Source organism: Muntiacus reevesi, chromosome 2, assembly GCF_963930625.1.
Source record: "Muntiacus reevesi chromosome 2, mMunRee1.1, whole genome shotgun sequence".
Taxonomy (NCBI): domain Eukaryota; kingdom Metazoa; phylum Chordata; class Mammalia; order Artiodactyla; family Cervidae; genus Muntiacus; species Muntiacus reevesi.
The window spans coordinates 270,833,345-270,857,832 of NC_089250.1; the positions used below are offsets into that span (position 1 = coordinate 270,833,345).

Sequence of the window (24,488 nt, forward strand, 5' to 3'; positions counted from 1 at the left end):
ACATATCAACTAATATTCATGACATCGGTTGATATTATAAAGATACATCAAGAGTTCAGTGAACTGTCATGGTATTTTCCTTCAAATGCAAGTGATATAACTATTGAAAATGTGCATCTTACTTTAATATGTGGAATTACTCCCTGAACACTTATTTCATGGTGACCTATAGGGATGTTTGGCATGAATGACTAACACGTGCATTTAAATGTTCGGTGTACATGCTGCATCACTGTGTCCTTAATCTCCTAATGGAGAATAAGTATAAATTATTTCTCTCTAGTATAGAAGGCCTTGTCTCATCTTTGAGTAGCAATCATCAAAAACATAACTTTGCATACACACTAAAAATGAAGCATAGCAGCATGGAGTAACTTGAGAGTTCAATAACATATCTTGGTTTTCAAATAATCACAAATCGTGTCAATATAAACAAAGATATATTGCTAATAATTGTACATTTCTAAATACCAACCCTTCATCTTGTGATCCATACTAACATACCAATTTTCTATGTTTTAACTATGGATTATTATCTACAATACTTCTCCTGAAGAGGAACTTCAAATTGGATGAATGAACAATCAAATAGAATTGATGAAATGCTTTCAAGTGTGCGGGCTTCCCTGATAGCTCAGTTGGTAAGAACCTACCTCCCACTCCAGTATTCTGGCCTGGAGAATTCCATGGACACAGCCCCTGGGGTTGCAAAGAGTTGGACACGACTGAGCAACTTTCACTTTTCCTAGTGTGCAATTTCTGGTATTTATTTAGATTTAATTTCCATCAAATACTTTTCTACATTTTTTCATGTCATTCGTTATCTTACTTAAATAAATGGTCCTGTATTTCCTGAAGTGTATGTTTAGGACAAACATCTTTCATCACTTATTACTAGAGTTTCTCTCCAATATGTGCTTTCTGATGTTTAGTAAGGTGAGAGCTCTGATTAAAGCCTTTGCCACTTTCCTTACATTTACAAGGTTTTCCCGTCAGTATGAATTCTCTGATGTTGAGTAAGATGTGAGTTCTTGATAAAGGCTTTTCCACATTCTTTACATTTGTAAGGTTTCTCTCCAGTATGAATTCTCTGATGGTAAGTAAGACTTGAGGGCTTGCTAAAGTCTTTGTCACAATCCTTACATTTATAAGGCCTCTCCCCAGTATGAATTCGCTGGTGTTGAATAAGAGTTGAGTTCTCACTAAAGGATTTCCCACATTCTGTACATTTATAAGGTTTCTCTCCAGTATGAATTCTCTGACGGTAAGTAAGACCTGAGCACTGGTTAAATTCTTTGCCACAATCCTTACATTTATAAGGCTTCTCTCCAGTATGAATTCTCTGGTGTTTAGTAAGAGTTGAGTAGTGACTGAAGGCTTTTCCGCATTCTTTACATTTATAAGATTTCTCTCCAGTATGGGTTACTTGATGTTTAGTAAGACATGAGTGCTGTCTAAATGCTTTGCCACAATCCTTACATTTATAAGCCTTCTCTCCAGTATGAATTTTCTGATGGTAAGTGAGACCTGAGCACTGGTTAAATTCTTTGCCACAATCCTTACATTTATAGGCTTCTCTCCAGTATGAATTCTCTGGTGTTGAGTAAGATTTGACTTCTGATTAAAGGCTTTGCCACACTTCATACCTTTGTGTGATTTCTGCTGCATATCAATTACCTGATGTTGAGTAAGACATGAGCTACAAGGAAGCACTTTGCCACATTCTTTACATTTGCTTGGTTTCTCCCTAGCATTAACTTGCTGATGCAGACTGAAATGTGAACACCTAAAAATGGCTTTGCCGCTTTCCTTACCTTTGTAAGGTTTCTGCTCTGTATGGATTCGCTGATGTTGAGTAAGCTTTGAGTTCTGATTAAAGACTTTGCCACACTTTGTACATTTATAATGCGTCTCCCCTGTATGAATTCGCTGATGTTGACTAAGATTTGAGCAAGACATAAATGCTTTTCCACATTCCTTACATTAATAAGGTTTCTTGCCAGTGTGGATTTGCTGATCTTGACTAAGCTTTGAATTCTGATTAGAGGTATTGCCACACTCTGTACCTTTGAAAGGTTTCCATCCTGAATGAATTTTCCTGTGTCTACTTAGACTGGATGAATTAGCAAAGGCTTTCTCACATTTCTTACACTTGTGACTTTTCTGTGGATCCTGAATATACTGCTGTTGAGTAAGATTTGAAGACTGATTAGAAATATCACTATATTCACAATTATAAGCCTTCTCTCCTGTATGTGTACTCTTCTTTAGTGGAAGACCTGATGTTTGATAAAAGACATCCCTACATGTACTATTTTTAGAATCCTTGTCTGAAGATTGAGGTCCCTGATGTTTCATAGGATTAGAGTCTTGTACAGTTTTAGATCCAGTTTCATTGCATGAATAGCTTCTCACTCCATTGTAAATATTCTTGTAATTATTGGGGGTAGAACTCTTACATAAGGCCTGACTCATGTTATTACATGTGAGAAGTTAGTTGTTCCATATTAACCATATCATGATGTGTACTGAACAATGATGGTGGGATTAACTCTTTTCCTTTATTATCAACATTACACATTTTGGAACAGAGAGAAACTGTCTGTTGCTGGAAGAATAACGACCCCTTGCTCACAGATCCCTCAAATTGATTATACTGTGAGTTTTCCCCATCATTTTTAAATTTCTGGTTTTCAGACGTGCTTGAATGTATGTGTAATTTAAGTTTGTGTTCAGAGTGGTTTGAATGAGTATTTGCAGTAGAGACTGGATGACTTTCCAGATTTTCCACATTTCCCTTCAGAGAACGTGTATGTTTCAAAAAGTGATTTAAACCTTTGCTTGAAAAGATACACTTCTATGCAGATGTTGATAACTGAAATGGGTGTTTTCCCCAATTTGACTCACATTGCTCATTTCTTTTGGCAGTAATGTCTGCATTATGTGAAACTGTCTCAGTTCCTTTATGTCCATATAAACTTCTTCTAGGCCTTTTACAAAGCCCCGTATATTCCTGGTCTTTCATTAAATGTTCATTTCTAAGATGAGCTCTTCCATATGTTCCTAGGTTTGCCTTTTGGATTAAATTTTCTAACCTTGGATTCTTTGACATCAAAGCACAGATGTTGTGAGAAGACATAGCAAAAAGATACAAAATAAAAGTTTATCAAAGTAAAAGATATCAAATCTACTATTCTCAGTGAATATCCTTAAAAATGTAGAGAAAATAGAGACACAAGAATCAAGATGCAAGAGGATTACGCAGACTTGGAGTTCATCTCTCTCCACAAATGCATCAAGCATATATCAGAAATGAAACAACTCTCACAGAGGTCCCTCTGAACACTAGCAGAGGACCTACAACACCTAAAAGGACAAGAAAGATTCCCACTTAGCCAGGTAGGACCAAAGAAAGAAGGAAGAGGAGAGGAAGTGGGATAGGACCTGAAACCCTGGGGGGGGGGGGATCTGAAGAGAGGAGGTCTCCATGTCCGGAGAAGCCTCTCACTGGGGGAGCTCAGTTGGGACAGAAGGGGAGCCTCATTCTCTGTGGGAAGAGAACATGGCAACAGTCTGTGGCAGAAGGACAGAGTGAGACCTGCACATGGGGTACTGACCCCTGCCCTGTCCACCCGCCTGAGAAAGTGTCCACAGCTGCAGACAAGGGCTGGGTGCTGGAACGTGGGGTGTGGAGGGCAGACCCAGGCAGAGGGCTGCTGTTGGCTATGAGGAGACATCCTGAGGGAACGGGAGGGAGGGAGAAGCTCTCTAAATGGGTTGCTTGTGGAGGAAGCCTGAACCACCATAGAGCAGAGCGCCATTGTTGAGTGATGCCCGAAGGGAAGAACCCCACCGCAGCCTCTCTCCCCCTGTGCTGGCCCCTTGTCCCTGGAAGTAGGAAGGGCTGCCACCCGAATGGGCTCTATTGAGCCCCCACCATGGCCTCCCCCATGCCCTTCCTCCATTGGCAGTCGACTTCTGTGCTCTGGGGCAGCCCCTGGAGCAGACACCTGTGCGTGGGCCCCATGCTCAGATGGAGCTGAAAGCACAGCTGAGCCCCAGGGTTAAATAAGAAAAGCTGAAGTCTCTCCTCGCAGCTGCGCTAACCATGCTTTTACCCAGGCAACCGGCTTTGTCAACTCAGTCCCTACAGAGCATCTGAAGGACAACCAGGGCTCCCCCAGTCATGGAGGTGTAGCTTTAGCAACTGTAGACTTTGTGGGAATGTACGTGAGGGGGTGGGGCCAGGCCACAGTCTGAGCTGCCCCATAGCATCACAGTGGATCCAGCTCCATGAAAGCAATTCTGGGCCCTGATTTCACTGGATCTTTGCTGGTGACTTGGTGAAAACAACATCTGAGAGACACCAGGGCCATGTGCAGAGATACCCATGATTGAGGTGGGGCCAAGTGCAGTGCTGATCAGCGTCATGTGAGACTCACACAACGCGTGAGCACACCCCGAGGGGAACATCCCCAGAGCAGGAATCCTCAGGGGCTTCTCTCCCAGGGGGTGTGCTCCAATCCCACCTGCCTCTACCACAGATCAGAATCACAGCGAAGAAACAGATATGGGGGCTCTGTTCCACCAACCAGGGAGCAGACCCACCACAGACAGGGTGGTGACAGCCACAGAGCCACGGGGAAGCTCCCCTCAATATCCAGGGCAGGCTCAGGTCACAGTAACAGCAATCAAAGCCCAGATCAAGGGGAGAAGGGCACAAGCCTGTGGACCAACCTCACCCCCCAGGTGGAAGACAACAGAGCAAGAGGAGCTAGGATCCTGCAGCCTGCAGAACAGACCACAAACCCAGAAAATGTGACAAAATGAGAGGACTAAGAAGTATGGTGTAGAGGAAGGAGCAAGACAAAAAGCTACAAGAACCACTAAATGAAGAGGAGACAGCAGTCTAATGATTACTTTCTGACTTAAGTCATCTTAAATGCCTAGTAGGCTGCAGTTCATGGGGTCGCTAAGAGTCGGACACGACTGAGCGACCTCACTTTCACTTTTCACTTTCATGCATTGGAGAAGGAAATGGCAACCCACTCCACTGTTCTTGCCCGGGGAATCCCAGGGACAGGGGAGCCTGGTGGACTGCCGTCTACGGGGTCGGACAGAGTCGGACACGACTGAAGCGACTTAGCAACAGCAGCATTAGATGTTTCAATCTAAACATCAGAAATGATACTGACGTAGGTCTAATCAGAAAGTGAGGACACATAGGACAAAGTCTGGGGAAGCTGATAACAAGATTAATTAATAAAGAAGTAGTTCTTGAGAAATTAAATAAGAAATGAGACTTTAAAAATATGGTGGGAACACAGGGGACACTATCAATGCTCTGCGGAGATCTAGTTGGGAAGGAAATCTAAAAGAGTAGGTATATACTAAAACCGATTCTCTTTGCTGTACAACATTGTAAACCAGTTGTACTCCAATGAGAATGTTCTTAAAGGTTATATTACCTAAAAATTGTAATAGCTTGAAACCATTAAAAACATAGTGGAAAATGTTTTAAGATCTTATGCCAATTTATTTGAAAATTCTTTGAGCTAATTGAATATATTTAAGTCTTTTAGCATTGAGGAATTGCAGCAAATACACTTAACGTTTCATATGAGTTCATATGAAGAAAACAGAAACTTTGAAGTAACACTGAGATTTGCATTCTTTCTCTTTAGGGAGGTTTTGGATTATGCAGTGAAGAAATTACTTAAATTTAAAATTTATAAGATCATATTTGTAGCTTCCAGTGTTTTAGACATTATGTCAGAAAAAACCCCTCTGTCCACAGTATTCCTACAACTTTGGCACTACAATTTGGTCTACAATTCCACTCACATACTACCATCTAGCGGTAGAAACAAGCTTTAATAGGAGCGTCTTAGAGTCATTCAGAAACGTGCACAGTTTTCCTAGGGCTCCCAGGAAATGCAATAGTAACTGATTCATGCACGTTGTCACAGGCCAAGAGGAGGTTTTCAGTTCTCACTGTGATTGAGAAAAGTAATCAGTGGAGATGAATTCAGGAATGACTTAAGAGACAGGATGGGGCACGTGATATCCGCCTAAGACAGCAGCAGAAAGAAACCCAGGCTTCTCTAAAATCATTTCCACTGAAGCAGATCTTCCCAAACCACATGACAGAGGATGAACTCCTTACTGATCCTTGGACCTGTCATTGAGTCATCGGCTCCATCCATTCACACCTACATGTGTATATGGCTGGCATCTCCAGTCTCCTTACATCCCAGGGATTCTTCATTTGCTCCAGAAAGGTGATCAGGTCCGGCTTAGAGACCACAAGACCTGCTATCAGGAAAAGGAGTGTTTGTGTTGCTAGAGACTCATCAGTTTCCACTCTAACATGTATTCAGGTGAGAAGAGAAGGTACGTGTGCTAAGTCGCTCCAGTCATGTCTGACTCTTTGCCACCCTGTGGACTATAACCCACCAGGCTCCTCTGTCCATGGGATTCTCCAGGCAAGAATACTGGAGTGGGTTGCCATGTCCTCCTCCAGGAGATCTTCTCAACCCAGGGATCGAACCTACTTCTTTTACGTCTCCTGCATTGGCAGGCAGGGTCTTTACCACTGGTGCCACCTGGGAAGCCCAGAGAAGGCATGGTAGAATATTAATACAGCCTAGAAATAAAGTATTTGGGGACATTATTTCCTAGGCTGCATTAACATTCTCTGGTGGCTCAGCTGGTAAAGAAACCACCTGCAATGTGGGAGACCTGTGTATTGATGCCTGGGTTGGGAAGATCCTCTGGAGAAGGGAAAGGCTACCACCTCCAGTATTCTGGCCTGGAGAATTCCATGGACTATCCCATGGGATCGTAAAGAGTCGGAAAAAATACTGTAATCTTGCTCATTATATTAACACTGTAGAGAAGGCATGGTTGAATGTTAATATAGCCTAGAAAATTATATCCCCAAACACTTTATCGAATGCACTTTTATAACACTAACAAATACATAAAGAAAAGATCTTGAGATTCTAGCCAAGTACTACTAAGGCCAAAGTAAGTAACTAGTAGAAATCTGATTTGAAAAGGAGAGTGGCACCCTCTTATACCACAGAACCTAGAGAATTACCACTAACCTAGAAGAAGGAGGCAGATCACATCAAGGAAAAGTCAGAATCATAATGAATCATCATGAAGTCTTCTTTCTCAACTCAGAAACACCCATTTTCCCATAGAAAGCAGGGATCTAAAACTATTGTAAGAAGCAGAAGATTCTAGGAGACATTCTAGAAATACAGGAACCAAAACCCAGTGGGTAGATAAGGGATTCTGGAAAGAAGTAATCCTCACCCAAGGAGGCCAAGTTCCTGTAGTTCTCTAACATCACGTCCTATACAATTCCCGCTGACTGAGAAACAGGCATTCCCACTCCTCTTGAGTGAAGTCTATGGCCACATCCTGAAACGTCAGCCGTCCCTGAAATACAAAGTACAGATGCCACGGGGCCGTGGGAAGTCTTCCTAATGTGACCCAAGATGAAACCAGCAAGAGAAATGGTTTTGATTTAGGAGAGTGACTGGTATTATACAATATAATTTTTACACGGTAATGTTTTCTACCACATTTTTAACCCCAAGAAAAGAGGATGAGATATGATCCATCAACCACTACAGAAATTCTCCTGATTTAGAAGAAAAATTACAAAATAATCAGATCAACACTGGCATATTTATTTTTGAGTGTTGTACTCAGTTGACAGAGGATAAACTGTCTATCAAAAGAAACAGGAAATATTTTTAAAAAGCACTTCCTGATCCAAATGTTCTGGAGTGGGCTCAGTATGCCACATTGTTAACAAGCTTATTTGAACTAGTAATGTTGAAAATTCTCCTCCATGAGTGACAATGTTTGAACAGCAACGAAGCAGAATAGTAAGCAAAGAATTCATATTTAACTTTGAACTTTAAGTGCTTTACAGATTTTACAGGTCTGATAGGATAGTAACCTCGGTGACAAGAATCACTTTAATGATCTGGTACATACTATATATCTTTCTGACAGTTTTTCAGAGTCTTGAATGTATAACAGAAATAATGTAAAATCTATAATGTTGCTGGTGCATCTTTTGGCAAATATTTTAACAAACATTCTTTAAATGACAGCTTAACTTTTACTTCAGTTTATGACTCTAGACTTTAATAAAACACAGACAAATGCACAGAGCTAACTCTAATGAAAGTTTATAGAAATTTCTGTACTTGTAAATAATACTAAAAGCAAGAAAAGTGTTAGTCACTCAGTTGTGTCCTACTCTTTGCAACCCCAGGGCCTGTAGCCTGCCAGGCTTCTCTGTCCATGGGATCCTCAAGGCACGAATACTGGAGTGGGTAGCTATTCCCTGCTTCAGGGAATCTTCAAAAAAGAAAAAGAAAAACATCAATCAAATGATGTTAACAGGTTCATTCATACAGACATACACTAAAATGGGATACTTATTAATAGTAATAGAGAAAAATTGTGATGTCAATAAAAGCAGGATATTTTTTAACTGATTGAAAGTGTACATAAATATTTGAGGATGATATTATTTTAATTTTTTAAAAATAGACTAAGGTGCAGACATATACAATGATAAAAAATTAGAGAGCTCTGGTTCTGAATCTTTTAATGTCCTGCAAAGTCTGTATCATTTGCATGGAGCTATATTTTAAAATTTAACACAGTTGAACATAGATTAGCACTAATATGATTCTTGTAAACATTTTGGAAAATACAGAAATGTGACGAGACTCTATCTGTGATGTGAGTGTGGAGTCTACTGGAAATGATCAGGCCTGGGCTTGAGTGATGAAAACCCCCACTCCTAAACCCCAGCATTTCTACTAAACACGCGTGAGTGTTGTCAATTTCCAGTGGCTCAACAACAAAAACAAGGGCGTTTGCCATCTGCCTCTGGGGAGAATGAACCCTTTAGTGCTCCAACTGTTGACTTCAATTCCCTCGAGGGAGTTCAGGGTGGATTGAAGCATTCTGCTCCAGCAAAATCTGGTGGCACAGGTCTTTAAAGAGTTAGATATTTTCAAGAACTGCTTTCATGATCCCAATCCTTGCGTCTCTTCATATCTACAAAAGCACTAAACCACTAAATGATGACATCAGCTCCCCACGACTGGCAGAAAACCTTTTGTAAAGTAAGCGCTTGACTGCACTGAATTCCCCCTTCACCAAAATCACATACTGACCTTCCCCCACTGTCTCTTTGGAGCAGTCTCTCAGAGCTATCTGAAGTGCTGTATCCTGGGCGGCTGTCCTCATTTTGCCCCAAATAAAACTTAATTCACATCTCTCAAATTGTGCATCTGTTTTACCTGACAGTGTTCATTTTTCAAAGCAAAGAGTGACTAAGAAGATACGGCATTTCCTCATTAACTGTGATAGGCATATCCATCACTTTTTCTTTCCAAGACCCTTGATCAAGACAGAAAAAAAAAAAAAAAAAATGAATTTCATAGCGTGGAAATCTCACAGAAGCACCTGAACCAGTGAACATCAGAGGTCATAGGGTACATGGAAAAATGCATTATCACTGCCAGGTATTTTGGCAATATTAGGAAAACCATGTTCTCAATCTATCAAGAAAAATGTCAGTTTTCTGCAATTTCCGCCTCCTATATACCTCCCATGATCTGTAGCTTAATAGTCCATTTTTTAGTACATATTTCTTATCAGTATAGAGGATTGCCTATGCTACTTTAACTTCTGACAAGTTCTGGAATGCTGAGTTCATTCGATTAACAAGGACATTTTTTTACTCCTGTTCTTCCTGTTCTAAAGAGCTGAATTGCATTCACATGTAAATTCATCATGACATTTCAACGACTTCCCTGAGATCCCAGCACCGAACCACATCCCAAAGGGAATCTCAGATACCAGTGCCTCCCCGTGTTCATCTCTCACAAAGTGAATGTATTCAACATTGAAAGTCAGTATTTCATGCTGAGAATTCAACATGCTTTAGAGCCGGGATACAGACAATGGAGAAAAGGCTCTGGGACATCAGGGAGATGAAACCTGAAGAGCTGGTTTTCACTATTAAAAAAAAAAGGGAAAAAATAAGGTGATAACAAGCATCCTAAGCAGAAAAATTAGCAGCAGAGAACTAAAGGTTTGCAGTCCAGGCATTTCAGGAAGAAAAGGACACGCACCTGAGAAGCTGCCATTTCCTCCTCTTCTTCCTCCTGCTCTGCGTCTTCTCTGGGGATGTTACATCCCAAACTCACATCTGCATGTTGAGTAAATACCTTCAAAAGCATCCATGCAGCTGTTTAACCTGCAACTGCTGCAGGGAAAGAGAACATGTTTTCCTGTTTCCCTCACCCTTTTCTGAGCTCCTTTTTGACTTTCTGTGTTCCCTATCTGGAGTGGGGTATCAAGACGAACCTGATAATGCTAATCACATCCTGGTGCTCTACACTATTTGCAGATTGTCCAGGCTAGTTCTTCTCCTTCCTTTTCGAGTTACAGAGAACAGCTCACGAGAGACAATGGACCCTGCTTCTGGGCTACCTGACCCAGCCTTGAGGGTTTTGAAAAAAATGCAAGAGGAAGACCCGCATTCAGAGCCCTGAGGGGAAACCTCACACTGGAGACCTCAGGAAGGGAGGGTTTAGGGAGGGAACTTCTGCTGGACCAGCCGGGAGATTTCAGCTAGCAACACGGCGCGTTCCTTTAGGCTAAGAAATAAAGAGACAGAACAGATGGGATCGAGAGGATCGCTGCAGTCAGCGATGATTCTTTATTTCTCAGGGTTACATTTATACTAAACCAAGAAGAGAATCTTAAGAAGAGAAAATATTTTTCCATAAACATCACTTTGAGATAACAATCACCAGAACTCTCTGATAACCTCAAGGGTTAAGAAGGGCATCCAGTTTATCTTAAGGGTGGTCGTGAAAGGCTTATCTATCTGCATCATGTGTGCATTCAAGGCTTACTAGTGTTCTGATTAACTTTGGATTCCAGGAGAGGGGTGGCGGGACAGAGAGCTATGTCCTTGAAGGGACCCTTGATAATCAATCAAGGCAGCTCCCAGAGTCAGCTCTTTCAAGCCGCTCCCCGCAAACTTCTAGAAACAAAGGTCAACCTGATACCCTGGGGAGAGGCTCTTTCTAGGATGCCTGTGTTGGTCCACAGCCTGACTGTACCCTTGGGGGCTGGGAGGGGAGAGGTCAGTGAGTGGTGGGAATCACCTGGGGGTCTTGGGTTCCTGTCAGGCTTTACTTGCAAAATTCTTCCCAAAGATCTCCCTTGTCCTTAGATTTTTTCAGCACCCCTCTGCAGCCTGGGGACACAGGTTTTCACAAAATGATTTGCTTTGTGACCACCTCTCTGCAGGCGTGGCACCTCCAACTTCAGAGACCAGGAGCCTGGAGGCATTTCCTTCCCCGCTTTCTTGGAAAAGAAACTGTTGCAGGAAGGGGGACCCCTTCCAGGGCCTGAAACTGGGGTCTAGTCTGACACTCGGAAATGAATTGTCCAAGGAGACGCATGTGCTGACAAAGCAAGAGATTTTTTGGGGAAGGGCACCTGGGGGGAGAGCAGAAGGGTAAGGTAACCCAGGAGAACTGCTCTGCCACGTGGCTCGCAGTCTTGGGTTTTCTGGTGATGGGATTAGTTTCCGGGTGGTCTTTGGCCAATCATTCGAATTCAGAGTCTTTCCTGGAGGCCCACGCATCGCTCAGCCAAGGTGGATGCTAGCAAGAGGGATTTTGGGAAGTGGACGGAAGTGGACGGACACGCGGTGTCTCCTTTTGACCTTTCCCCAACTCTTCCGGTGGTTTATTAGTTCCTTATTCCTTATCAGGGTCTCCTGTCATAAAACAACTCATGCAAATAGTTACTATGGTGACTGGCCAGGGTGGGCGGTTTCAGTCAGTGTGCTTCCCCTAACAGCTCCCCGCTGAGAGACTTCATGCTCAAGTTACTTCTTGGGAATTGGGACAGAGGTCTCTTTCTTCTGTAACTTCTTCCTGCTGTGCCTGGGCGTAGGCCTGCCTAGCAGAGCAGAAGTCTCTCTCTACCTGATCTAAGTTGGGGTATTCCACATCTGAAACCAGCTTTCACCCTTGTAATAACAGCAATTTAGTTTGAAACTGTTGGCACCTCTCAGAGAAGAAATAGACAGGGGCCAAACAGGAGACCAAACAAGATGGTCATCGCTGGTCCCCAGAAACAGGAGGCAACATTTGGGGTGAGGGCCGCAGGGTTTGTGACTTTTTTTTTTTTTTTTTTGATTGGCTGGTGGTGAAGCAACAGAGCTGTGCTCCAGGAATCTTGTGTTTAGTCTGAAGTTACCATCCTCCACCTAGGTGGGGGCTCCAGTTCTGTAGAAGAACTCAAAGACATTGTTATGCATATTTTTTTTTTAGTAAGAACCAGGACCCTGTCTCAAGGCTGTACCACCATTTGATTGTTTCTCCTCTGTTTCTGTATTCCCTCCCTTCCCTGATTAGCAATCGTTTGAATCCACCCTTTGGAACTCAGGGAAGGACAAGGAGGCTGAATGAAGCCTATATCCTACAGATGAGAAATGGAGAACACACAGCAGATCTGTTCTCCATAGTCGCTACCCCACAGAGTCCTACTCAGTTTTAATTTAGGGAACAAGGCAACTATGACTGTGATAACTTCCTGTCCAAATGGGGCATAGGACTACTTCAGCTTGTAGAAGAGACACTGAATTGGAAGTATTCCTGAGTTCCAAGTCCTAGATCTGAGCATTGTATGATTAAAATCTCAATCCCTTGGTCTGCCATTTTGTTGTAACAGACCTAATTAGTAGTAGCTGGAGGAGGGATAACTGGAATTTTAATAGACAAAATAAATCTCTCTTTTTTCTTTTAGAAGAATAGGCCTGAAACTCAGTCTGGACACTTCGGGGAGACTTTTAGCCAGATGGCCAGTTGCCTAATTTTATAAAAAGTAAGGTATACGTTACTAGCTTCCAGCAGACATTGTTTTGAGAATGGTGGCACCTAAGCCTGACATGACTCAGAAAACTCAAGTGTTTAGCAATACAATGTCTAATCTGAAATTACACCCATAGTAACACCTCATTATTTTCCAGGATGTCTGAAACATAACTACTCTATTTTGACTTTTAATTGTAAAATTTTCTTTAATAGTCAAAGCAGATGTCACCATTAATGATGTCAGTGTTTCTCTAGGTATGAGAAGATGCAAGAATTGGGACTCATAAAATCTCCTGAAAAGATCTAACTATCTGAAGGCCTGTTCTGTCAGTTTGTTGCAGAGCACAGAGTGCCTCATTCCTGATTTTTACCTTGAACTCCTTTCAGGGCTGTTGAAAGTCAGCAGTTGCAGTGGCCATGATTTAATCTCTGTAGATGTAGATGGCAAGTGTCAATCTTCAGTTGGCAGAGCCCCTTTTGCTCATAAACTTGACCATGATTTTGAGGGGGGTATTTCATGACCATTTTATCTCATGGTGCTGAGAATGTCCATTATCAGGTTTGGCAAAGATTTTGTTGACAGGCCACTCAATGTGCTGTTACTGGACTAGGCCATAAAACAATATCCAAAATTCTCTGGACCACCTGTCTTACTAGCCTCTTGGTCCAGGAAAACATTCCCTCTTGTTGCTTTTTTTCATATCTAGAGTTACACTGTTATCATCATCGATCTCATAGGGAACTATATATTATGTTATCAGAGGCCTCAGTCACGCATTTGGCAGTGTAAGAAACAGCAATTTTGTAAAACAGGTGAAATACAAGAACATAGCCAGCAGTATTAGTAAAATCACAAGTCAGGCTTAAGAGCTTCCATTAGATGTAGCCCAGTATATCTCAGGTCATCTGACTTAGTCTATTCTGTATGAATCTTTATCTTTCAGGGAAATTTTACATTGGCACCACCATCTATAAGGCACACAGCCCAGTTTTCTAGTGTTACTAGACTGATTATCTTTAGTATGATTTAATTGTTTTCAACACAGAGGAGACTTTAAACCTAAATTACCATAGCCTAGTGTTATCTATATAAATCTATCTCATAATTGTGGGACATTTCTTATTCCTTTGCTGAAACTTCTCTTGTTGCTCTGATTGAGCTTGAGTCATAGACAAAGGCTCAGATTTATGCCAGAGTCAGAGTAGGCATTATTAATTGGCCCAGTGAGGGGATCTCGTCTGGCAGTATCACAGTGACCTGACTATGACTATAATTTTTTTTAAGTAAATTTCCTCAGGGCCAAACAGTTAGAGTCTTGTAGTAGAGAAATTTACCAAGGTAACCCAGAACTAGATACAGGTAATTGGCCACAAACCCAACAGTTGGATTGATTTCTAAAACTAGCACAGGATCAGGCCTATGATAGAAAAGCATTTGACTTATATGCAAAGGTCTAAGAAGTCAAGAAAACATTATAAATGATCATACGAATCAGGTCCAGCATCTTGGACAAGCTGTCTACCTCTGATGTTGTTGTCTTCTCATCCTGGTGTACTGTAGTTTCTCCTGTTTGAGCATCATTTTAAGGTGAGATCAGGTTGGCTGTCTTCTCTATAGACCAATCCAGTGTAGGGGACTTTGGAAGTGGGAATTAATCTAAGAGTTAATTTCCCTTCAGTTTCATTGTGCATGAGCTAGTAAAGAGTACCTGATAAAAAGTCCTTCCATCCAGCTTGGAGACAGTCCCTTAAATTATGTCTTTTTCTAGTCCTGGTTGCAGGTCATGGGGCATCTGATCTTCATCCAAAGATAGATTACTGAGATAAGCTTCAGAAGCAAACTTAGGGTGTTCTTTAAGAATTCAATTAAATTTTGCATTAATATCACATAACAGCAAAGAACTATCTAAGAAATGAGTCTTACTACATGCAGACCTCCATTAACAAATTGAGGTTTAACGTTTTTTGAAATATCTTTTTCTCCCTAAAGTTACCCTCATTTTTATCAAATACAACCAAATTAAGGCTATTTTGTTTGCAAAATAAGTCTGTTCTCACTAATTTTGGTCTGATGATTTATATAACCATAATTGATTATAGACTTTTTATTTTGCTGAAACACTTATAGAATCTCAGACTGAACTTTTAATATAAAACAGGGCTGGGAAAGTCACACCAAAGGCTTATCCCAGATCTTGTCTAAGAAATCTAGGTGAACTCTTCCCTTTTTAAGGTCTCAAAAGTTCTTTGAGATTTTTGTACCTGTTATGAGATAACCTTCCTAGCTCATTTGATAAACTTACTGGAAACCTAAGAGGTTCAAATTTCTGGAGGAGTCAGATAGAGAGAAAATATACTTGCCTTGTTTATAACGTGTAATTTTACCAAATTATTTTCATAATTAGTTTGAGAGGAAGATTTTCGCTACTTCTGGAAAATACAAGATTTAAACCTGTAATTTTTCAGATAGAAACCATAAAAATTATAAGCATATGCGCTGGTTCATTCAGTCCTTTGTCAACTTTTGTGAAGTCATCAGGTTTCTCATTAGAACACCAAGACGTATCAAAATGTTAAGAATTCCATATAATTTTTAGGATATCTGTATTAGTAATTTTACCATACATTATAACATAAGCAGATTTATTACTCATTTGATAATCTTTTTCATGTAATTTAACCAACCAAATAAACACAGTTTAATATCTCTCTTTGGGATGTTTCAGGGGCCCTCTGAAACACCCCAGAGTTAGCTAGAGGTCAAAAGAACTTCAAAAGAATTTGATTTAGGAAGTTTTATCAAAAAGATCAATTAAAAGCATTTAGAACATTTGCTCAGATTTAGTCAATGTTGATGGGTGTATCACTTAGCTTGTTGATATGTCACAATGGGCGTAAATACCAAGGCTCAAGGTCTAGTGAAAGTCAGCTCCGCCATCTTGGACCTAATTGGCTCTAACCAGTTTTCTTATGACTGTATGGTTCCTCTAACAAAATCCATTTATCTAACTAATCGTAATTCAAATTTATAAAATCCTGATCATGCATAACTCTTTTTAGTATTTTTTCAAACCCCCCCCTTTTTTTTTAATGAAAGCACACTTCTTGCTTTCCTTTAGCAACCAAGAGCTAACTTTTATATTAGCATTTTCTAGATTGGTGAGCATAAATATCAGTGAAATTTCTAAAACCCTTGCTTTCTTAAACCATTTTAGGATGCCATCAAAGATTATTCATTTATAGTCCCAAATCTCTTTAGTTTTTCGGTAAAAGGAAATCAGTGTTTAGTAGTAAATGTTTCAAAATCTTGTTTCATTTGGAAATGACCTAATTATTTAATAAACTTCCAATACTTAGTTTAGCACAACCATTGGAAATTCAAGTTACGCCAATCTGGGGAGACTATTGTAGACAGATATTCTTAAAGAATACTTATTCTTAATAGAGTTTATATACAAACTCATACCTCGTTTACATTTTTTAGAAGTTTTTATCACTCAAGGTAATTTCCTTGCTGATAAACTTGTAACAGGTATAATATTTAACTTATATTAAACCTAGGTACAATGAAAATATTCTACTCGATGTTAATTACTCTAAGACATGTCTATATTAGGTCAACAAACAAACATTAATATCAGGTATTTAATACTGAATATTTCCCAGTTCACCTGAACTATGAATCTATTGTTTAATTTAGAATTTTATTTGTAAGCACTTACCTTTTCTTAAAGCCAATTAAATATAGCTCATTTACAAATTAACCTAAAAAATATTACCCAGAGACAAAGACATACCAAGACATATTTAGACAGACACAGTGCAAAATCTAGCTTCATTTTCTAAGTTTGGTCATGAATTAGATATTACAATATAAAATTTAAATAAATAACATTTTTAAAGGCTTTTTTCCTTTTTCTCTCAGTCTCAGGAGTTAGAGATGGTCTAGATAACTCTTCCTGAGGGCACTGGTCTCAAGGCACAGGGAAAGAAAATCAAGTTCTAGCAAAATGATGGCAAGTCTAAATGGTGGCCAGACAAAGCAAAATGGTCGTCACAAATCACAACACAGAACAGAGTTAAAACACACACATATAAACCTGGCAGTCCTCATCAGATACCCCTTAAATACAAGAATACAGTCTCTCAGAAAATCTTCTATACAGATACAAAATTTTAGATGTCTTCAAAGATTTCAGAAGGAGGAAAGGAAGCCAGGTTGAAAGAAGAAGGAGGAGGCGGGAAAGGGGGGCAAAAGGCGTGGCCAAACAGACGTCTCCTGCCACCTGCAGACACCCAGGTGTTACAGGACTTTTCCTGGGCTTCCAGAAAATGGAGGACTAGAACTCGGCCCTACCAGAAACCAGACCAGAAAATTCGAGTTCTCTGCCAAAAGGAGGTGATCAGTCTCCAATCCTCAGCTCAAGCTGAGGCCCATCGACCAGATTCCTGCATCCAGGACCAGGGGACTTGATAAACGGGAAGGATAGGAAGGGCTAAGGAGAGGAAAGAGAGAGGGAGGGGGAGAGAGGTCAATAAAGTCTCTTGTTCTTTACCGGTTGGGGCACTCTGGCCAGTTCTCCACGTCAGGAGGAGACCAGGGACAAAAGGGTCCCAGTTGCGGCTGATGAGTCTGGTCCATTGGCAAGCAAGCTGGCCCCTGAGTACCCCAAGTAGTCAGGATGTCAGTCGCAGCGACGAAGAGTGCCCACCAGAGTCGCCATTGGCTGCAAGAAGGCGGAACACTTTCAGGGCACGAAACTGGGCTCTAGTCTAACACTCAGAAATGAACTGTCTGAGGAGACACATGTGCTGACAAGGCAAGAGATTTTATTGGGAAAGGTCACCTGGGTGGAGAGCAGGAGGGTAAGGGAAACCAGGAGAACTGCTCTGCCGCCTGGCTCCCAGTCTTGGGTTTTATGGTGATGGGATTAGTTTCCGGGTGGTCTTTGGCCAATCATTCGAATTCAGAGGGTTTCCTGGTGGCCCACACATCGCTCAGCCAAGATGGATGCTAGCAAAAGGGATTTTGGGAAGTGGACGGACACGCGGTGTCTCCTTTTAACCTTTCCCCAACTCTTCCGGCTGGGGGTGGCTTATTAGTTCCATATTACTTATCAGGATCTCCTGTCACAAAACAGCTCTTGGAAAAGGTTACTATGGTGCCTGGCCAGGGTGGATGGATTCAATAAGTGTGCTTCCCCTGACAAAACCAGGGGCAGCAGAAGGCCTGGCGTGCTGCAGTCCACGGCAACTGAGCAACTGAACTGAACTGAACTGAGCAGGACATGCTAGGTTCACAGTGTGTATGGGCGGAGCCAAATGCCTCTGAAAACGATGCCCTAAATGCTCTCTGATGACCAACTAAGGAAGTAATGATCGGTGTTGTCATAAGTTACATCACACATGAGTTAACACCTGAGAATGTTGTTGCTCTACTTCCTGTGTGTGTTTTTCTAGCTTTTATGAATCAACTGCTACAGTTTGTTGTCTGCTCCATTTAGAGAGCTCTATTTTCCCACATCTTTAAAGTATAATGACCAAGGAAAAATTGAAAATAGAACCATATTCATCTTTCTCATATTATGTATTCTAAAAAATATTCAGTCTGCATTCACCAGTACTTATGTTGTACAAGATTTAGGTTCACAGCAGAATTGACAATAAAGTATACACATTGCCCATATACCTCTTGTTCCCACATGTGGACAATCTCCCTACTGAGCTTTCCCCACCAGAGCGAGCATTTGTTACCACTGCTGAATCTACATGGGCAGTAAATAGATCAACTCTCTAGTTTACCCCGGTGTTCCTCTTTTAAGAATCTGCACTCCATACCTCTAGATAAGTGTTTAATAACATGTGTCCATCATGAAAGTTTAACACAAATTATTTCATGGTCCTGAAAGTTGTCTAGACAGTATATTCAAAGTCCCTCCTTTGAAACCCACAGTAGTCATGGACCTTTTAAATCTCTTCTATATTTCTCACTAGATTCCCAGGTGACTGAGGGGTAAGGACAGGACTCTGCCTGCCGATGCAGGATATCCACGTGATGCAGGTTCAGTCCTTGGTTCAGGAAGATCCCCTGGAAGAAGAGATGGCAACACACTCCAGTATCCTTTCCTGGGAAATCTATGGACAGATGTGAGCCGGGCAGGATACAGCCCCTGGGAGCACAAATTTTCAGACACAACTGAGTAGACATAAGAACATTAACCACACCAAATACTTTGGCAATCTGATATGAAGAACTGACTCATTTGAAGAGACCATGACGCTGGGAAAGATTGAAAGGGGGGGGGAAGGGGATGACAGAGGATGAGGTGGTTGGATGGCATCACTGACTCAATGGACATGAGTTTGAGCAAGCTCCAGGAGTTGGTGATGGACAGGGAGACCTGGCGTGCAGCACTCCATGGGGTTGCAAAGAGTCAGACACGACTGAGCAAACTAACTGAACCAATGGTGAAAATAGGGAGCTGGTGGGAAGCTGCTGTTTACCACAGGGAGCTCAGCTTGGTGCTCTGTGCTGAGGAGAGGGGTGAAATGGAGACCACGGGAGGGAGGGCCAAGAGGGAGAAGACTTATGTATACTCACGGCTGATTGATGATGTCACAGAGCACAAACAAGCACCACATTGTAAAGCAATTATGTTCCAATAAATAAATATATACATATATCTCTCAAAAGGAAAAAAAGCTAAGCAGACTGGTCACCGGTGGTGGAGAACCCGTCTGACCCTGCGGGGACAAGGGCCGCACCCCTGGCCCAGGAATCCCCCACGTGCTGTGGGGAGACTGAGCCTGTGCCCCACAGCTGCTGAGGCGGGGCGGGCAGCTTGCTCTTTCCATGGGCAGGAGGCAAAGAAAGATGCTCACCAGCGCTGAACAATAAGGAATGCAGAGCAAAGCTACAGGGATGTATCACCGCATGCCAGTCAGAACAATGAGGAAAAAGCCCACTAATAACATCCTAAACGCTGAAGGGGCTTGGAGATCAGGGAACCTCCTACATGGCTGGAGGGAATGTAAGCTGGTGCAGTCACGTGGCTGGACCGTGTGGAAGTTCCTTAAAAAACACAACCTCCTGACATTTAAGGAAATGAATTCCATGAAAAGTAGACAAAACAGATTATTCGACATATTGACAAGTTTTATACATTTTAATAAATCATCTGCAATTCTGATATGACCAGTTTTGATCTAGCATTTCTAAATTCTCTAAGTTAAATGTGTAAGAATACACATACGCTCACATATTCCTTCTCGGTTTTCTCACTGCTAACATGTATACCTCCAGATATTTATACCTTGTATTCAATGTGTGTTATATAGATTATATTATGTGTGTATCTTCAGATATTTAATATTGCATTCAAAGTATGCCAAAGCCACGAGAAAACAGGTCCTTTAAGCCTTACAAGACACATGTGCTAAGAATGATACAGGGTAAGGTTTTATAAATCTTGGCTCAGAATTTTCCCATCATGGCTTCTGATTATACTTTTTGTGATTTGTTAAAGTTACATTTGCTTAAATGAGCCCCTGAAAATTTTAAGCTAACAGAAGAAGAAAGGAAAATTGCAGAAGGTGAGTTTATGACTGAGTTTAGGTCTTCAGAAAATTCACAGCAAGCCTTGAAGGCCCCTGAGGAAGGTCAAAGCTAGAACCAGGCAGAGGAAATTCCACTACTTAGGGTTCACACCTGACCCTGTGTGAAGTGCTATGGCACCCACAGCCTGAGTGTGAAGGGGTCCATTCAAACAAAGACGAGCAGGATTCTGATGAGCTCAGAGGGTATCACTGAAGGGGGGCCTGTGCAGTAGACCCTGGGGTTCAGCAAGACTGCTGGTCCCAAGGAAGGGGTCATCTAGTACAGGTGTACACAGGACTGACTGGTGTGAATTCAAGGACCTGCAGGCTGCCTTCTCCCCAGACAGACGTTGAGGCAGCAACAGCATGGAGCAGTTCAGGGGAGCTCTTAACAGTACTCTCTATGATCCTTATTAGAACCACCACGATGTCCAAGTAGATAAAAATCGGAGAGGAGATACAATGTAGAAATGGTGCGAAATATATGAAGTTATGAGAGGTTTAACGGCAGTAAGGAACTAATTTCTACAGATGCCATCTCCCTGTGCTACAAAGAGTTTATCATTACGTTAAATTTCCTGCAACCTTAAATAGGTGGGAGAGGTTAATGCTGGTGGTGCCTTAACCCTTCATTCATTCCGCATCCGTTGTAACACTGAAAAACCATTCACTTTTATTCATTAAGATACATTAATTTTACACAGATGGAATAAAACCTTTTACAATTCTTGTTTGATCCTTGATTAAAATACACATTACAAGCTTCAAAAAACTTTCCTGTTTCTCTGATGAAATGATCTGAGAATGTGATTTATATCGTTTACAAAATGGAGGCTAATTTAGTAAACATGGATGGACATTAATTATATTAATATGACATTTCCAGAAATAGTTTTCTATACTTACATCAGATAGAAGAGAAGGTGTACTTACTTCAAGCCTGCCAGATAATATGCATGATTTCTCTATGTTGCTGTTATAAAAATACCTTCGATTTTCATGAACTCTCCTTGTTTTATGCTTAAAAAGCAACTGACATAATTATTGAAAACTTAGAACGAACTTCTGTCTTACTTTGAATTATTCCCTGAACACTTATATCATGGTGACCACAGAGGTGTTTCTCAGCAGTGACAAATACATCCACTCAGAGGTTTAGTGTGTATATAACATGACTGTGTTCTTCATCTTGTAAATTGGAGAATAAATGTAAATGATTCCCACTTCATATAGAAGGGCTTCTCTTACCATTTGGCAACAACCTTCAAAAACATAAGTTCATATGTACAGTAGAAACAAATCACAGCATGTAGTAATTTGAGAGTTGAATTACATTCGTTTTGTTTCCTTAATAATCTCAAATAACGTTAACATAAACAAGGATACATTAATAATAATTCTACCTCTGCAAATATCCACCCCTTCATCTTGTGATCCATACTAACATATCAATTTTGTATGTTTTACTTATGGAATACTTGCTACAGTATTTCTACTTCGGGTAATTCAACAAAAGTGGTACGAATGAAATGCTTTCTAGTATGAATTCTCTGGTATTGAGTTACTTTTGATGTTTGATTAAGCAGTTCTCTACATTTTTTTTATTTAATTCATGTATCTATCCAAAGAAAACACTCGTTTTTTCAAAATTGTATATTAAGGACCAAACTTTTTATCACTGATTCATTTCCAAGGTTTCTCTGCAGTATGAATTCTCTGATTATGAGAGAGGTGATGGTTCTGAGGAAATCCTTTGCCACATTCCTTACATTTCTAACATTTCTCTGCAGCATGAACTCTCTGATGTCGAGAAAGACTTGAACTCCGGGAAAAGGCTTTGCCACATGCTGTACATTTATAAGGTCTCTCCTCAGTATGGATTTGGTGATGTTCAGTTAAAGCTGAACGCTGCTTAAAAGCCTTGCCACATGATGTACATTTATAAGGTCTCTCCCCAGTATGGATTCGCTGATGTCCAGTTAAAGCTGAACGCTGCTTAAAAGCCTTGCCACATGCTGTACATTTATAAGGTCTCTCCCCAGTATGGATTCGCTGATGTCCAGTTAAAGCTGAACGCTGCTTAAAAGCCTTGCCACATGCTGTACATTCATAAGGTCTCTCCGCAGTGTGGATTCGCTTATGTCGAGAAAGAAAATAATAACGGATAAAGGCTTTGCCACATGCTGTACATTTATAAGGTCTCTCCTCAGTATGGATTTGGTGATGTTCAGTTAAAGCTGAACGCTGCTTAAAAGCCTTGCCACATGATGTACATTTATAAGGTCTCTCCCCAGTATGGATTCGCTGATGTCCAGTTAAAGCTGAACGCTGGTTAAAAGCCTTTCCACATGCTGTACATTTATAAGGTCTCTCACCAGTATGGATTCGCTGATGTTGACTAAGAAAATAATAACGGATAAAGGCTTTGCCACATTCTGTACATTTATAAGGTCTTTCCCCGGAATGGATTCGCTGATGTTGAGTTAAAGTTGAACTCTTCTTAAAAGCCTTGCCACATTCTGTACATTCATAAGGTCTCTCCCTAGTATGAATTTGCTGATGTTGAGTAACACATGAAGAGCAGATAAAGACTTTGTCACGTTCTGTACATTTGTATGGTTTCTCCCCAGCATGGATTCCCAGATGTTCAGTTAAAGATGAATTCTGATTAAAGGCTTTGCCACATGCTGCACATTTGAAATGTTTCCTTCCTGTATGAACTTTCCTATGTCTACTTCGATTTGGTGAGTTACTAAAGACTTTTCCACATGTACTACACTTGCAATGTTTCCGCTTACTCTGAAATCTCTGCTGTTGAATAAGTTTTGAAGACTGGTTAACAACTTTACCATTATCATAACAATTATAGGTTTTCTCTCCAATATCCATACTCTTAGAAGTTTTAATAGTAAGACTTGAGCTTTGATAAAGTATATTCCTACACTTATGATGTTTAGAATTGTTGTCTGAAAATTGATGCCCCTGTTGTTTCACGAGATATGAGCCTTGGTCAACATTATGCCTAGTTTCATTGCACGAAGAGCTTCTCATTCCATCATGTACACTCTTGTAATTATTGGGGGTAGAGCTCCTGCTTAAGGCATTCCTCATTTTGTTACACTTGGAAAGTTGTTCCACACTAATTATAACTCCATATGTATTGAGCAATGATGGTTGAATAAGGTCTCTCCCATTATTATCAACATTAAAGGTTTTGGAAAAAGGAGAAAATAGTTGTTGGTTGGAGAACAAGAAACCCTTGTTAAAGGATCCCTCAAATTGATTGTATTGGGAATTTTCCCCCTCATCTTTAAGTTTCTGGTTTCCAGACATGTTTGAATGTATATTTAATAGACACCTATGCTCAGAGTTTAGGTTTGAATGAGTATTTCCCGTAGAGACTAGATGACTTTTCAGAATTCCCACATTTCCCTTCAGAGAACATGTATGTTTCAAGAGATGCTGTGGATCTTTGCTGACAAATATACACTTAACTGCAGATGTTGATGACTGAAATTGGTCATCTGAAATTGGTTTTTCCTTATTTGATTCACATCCTTGATTTCTTTTGGCGGTAATATTTACTTTATGCGAAACTGAACCAATTTGGTTGTGGCCATCATAACATGCTCTCCGCTCTTTATATGCCCTCATAGATTCCAAGTCTTTGGTTAAATGTAAATTTCTAAGGTGATATCTTTCATATATTCCTAGCTTTACTGTTGGGAGTAAATCTTCTAAGTCTGGCTTTTGGGTCCTCAAACACTGGGTGTCATGAGAAGACACAGCTGAAAGATACCAAATAATAAGTTACTCTACTTACTATTCTTGGGGAATATAGTTTACAATATACATAAAATTGGCATACACTTGGCTAGATGAAGCCTAAAACCGAGATACAAGGAGTCAAGAGGGCAGAGGATTCGGAAGACGTGGAGTTCATCTCTC

The 24,488-nt window shown here is 40.8% G+C and overlaps 1 protein-coding gene and 1 pseudogene across 1 annotated transcript; both read right to left on the minus strand.

Moving 5' to 3' along the window:
• Window positions 1-976: 976 nt before the first annotated feature.
• On the minus strand, window positions 977-9,288 carry LOC136157583 (zinc finger protein 420-like; annotated as a pseudogene).
• Window positions 9,289-22,223: 12,935 nt separating this feature from the next.
• Window positions 22,224-23,429, minus strand: LOC136157584 (zinc finger protein 135-like). Its single transcript, XM_065919422.1, is given in 2 exon segments — window positions 22,224-23,101; window positions 23,186-23,429. Coding segments are annotated over 2 exon segments (1,122 nt in total).
• Window positions 23,430-24,488: the final 1,059 nt, after the last annotated feature.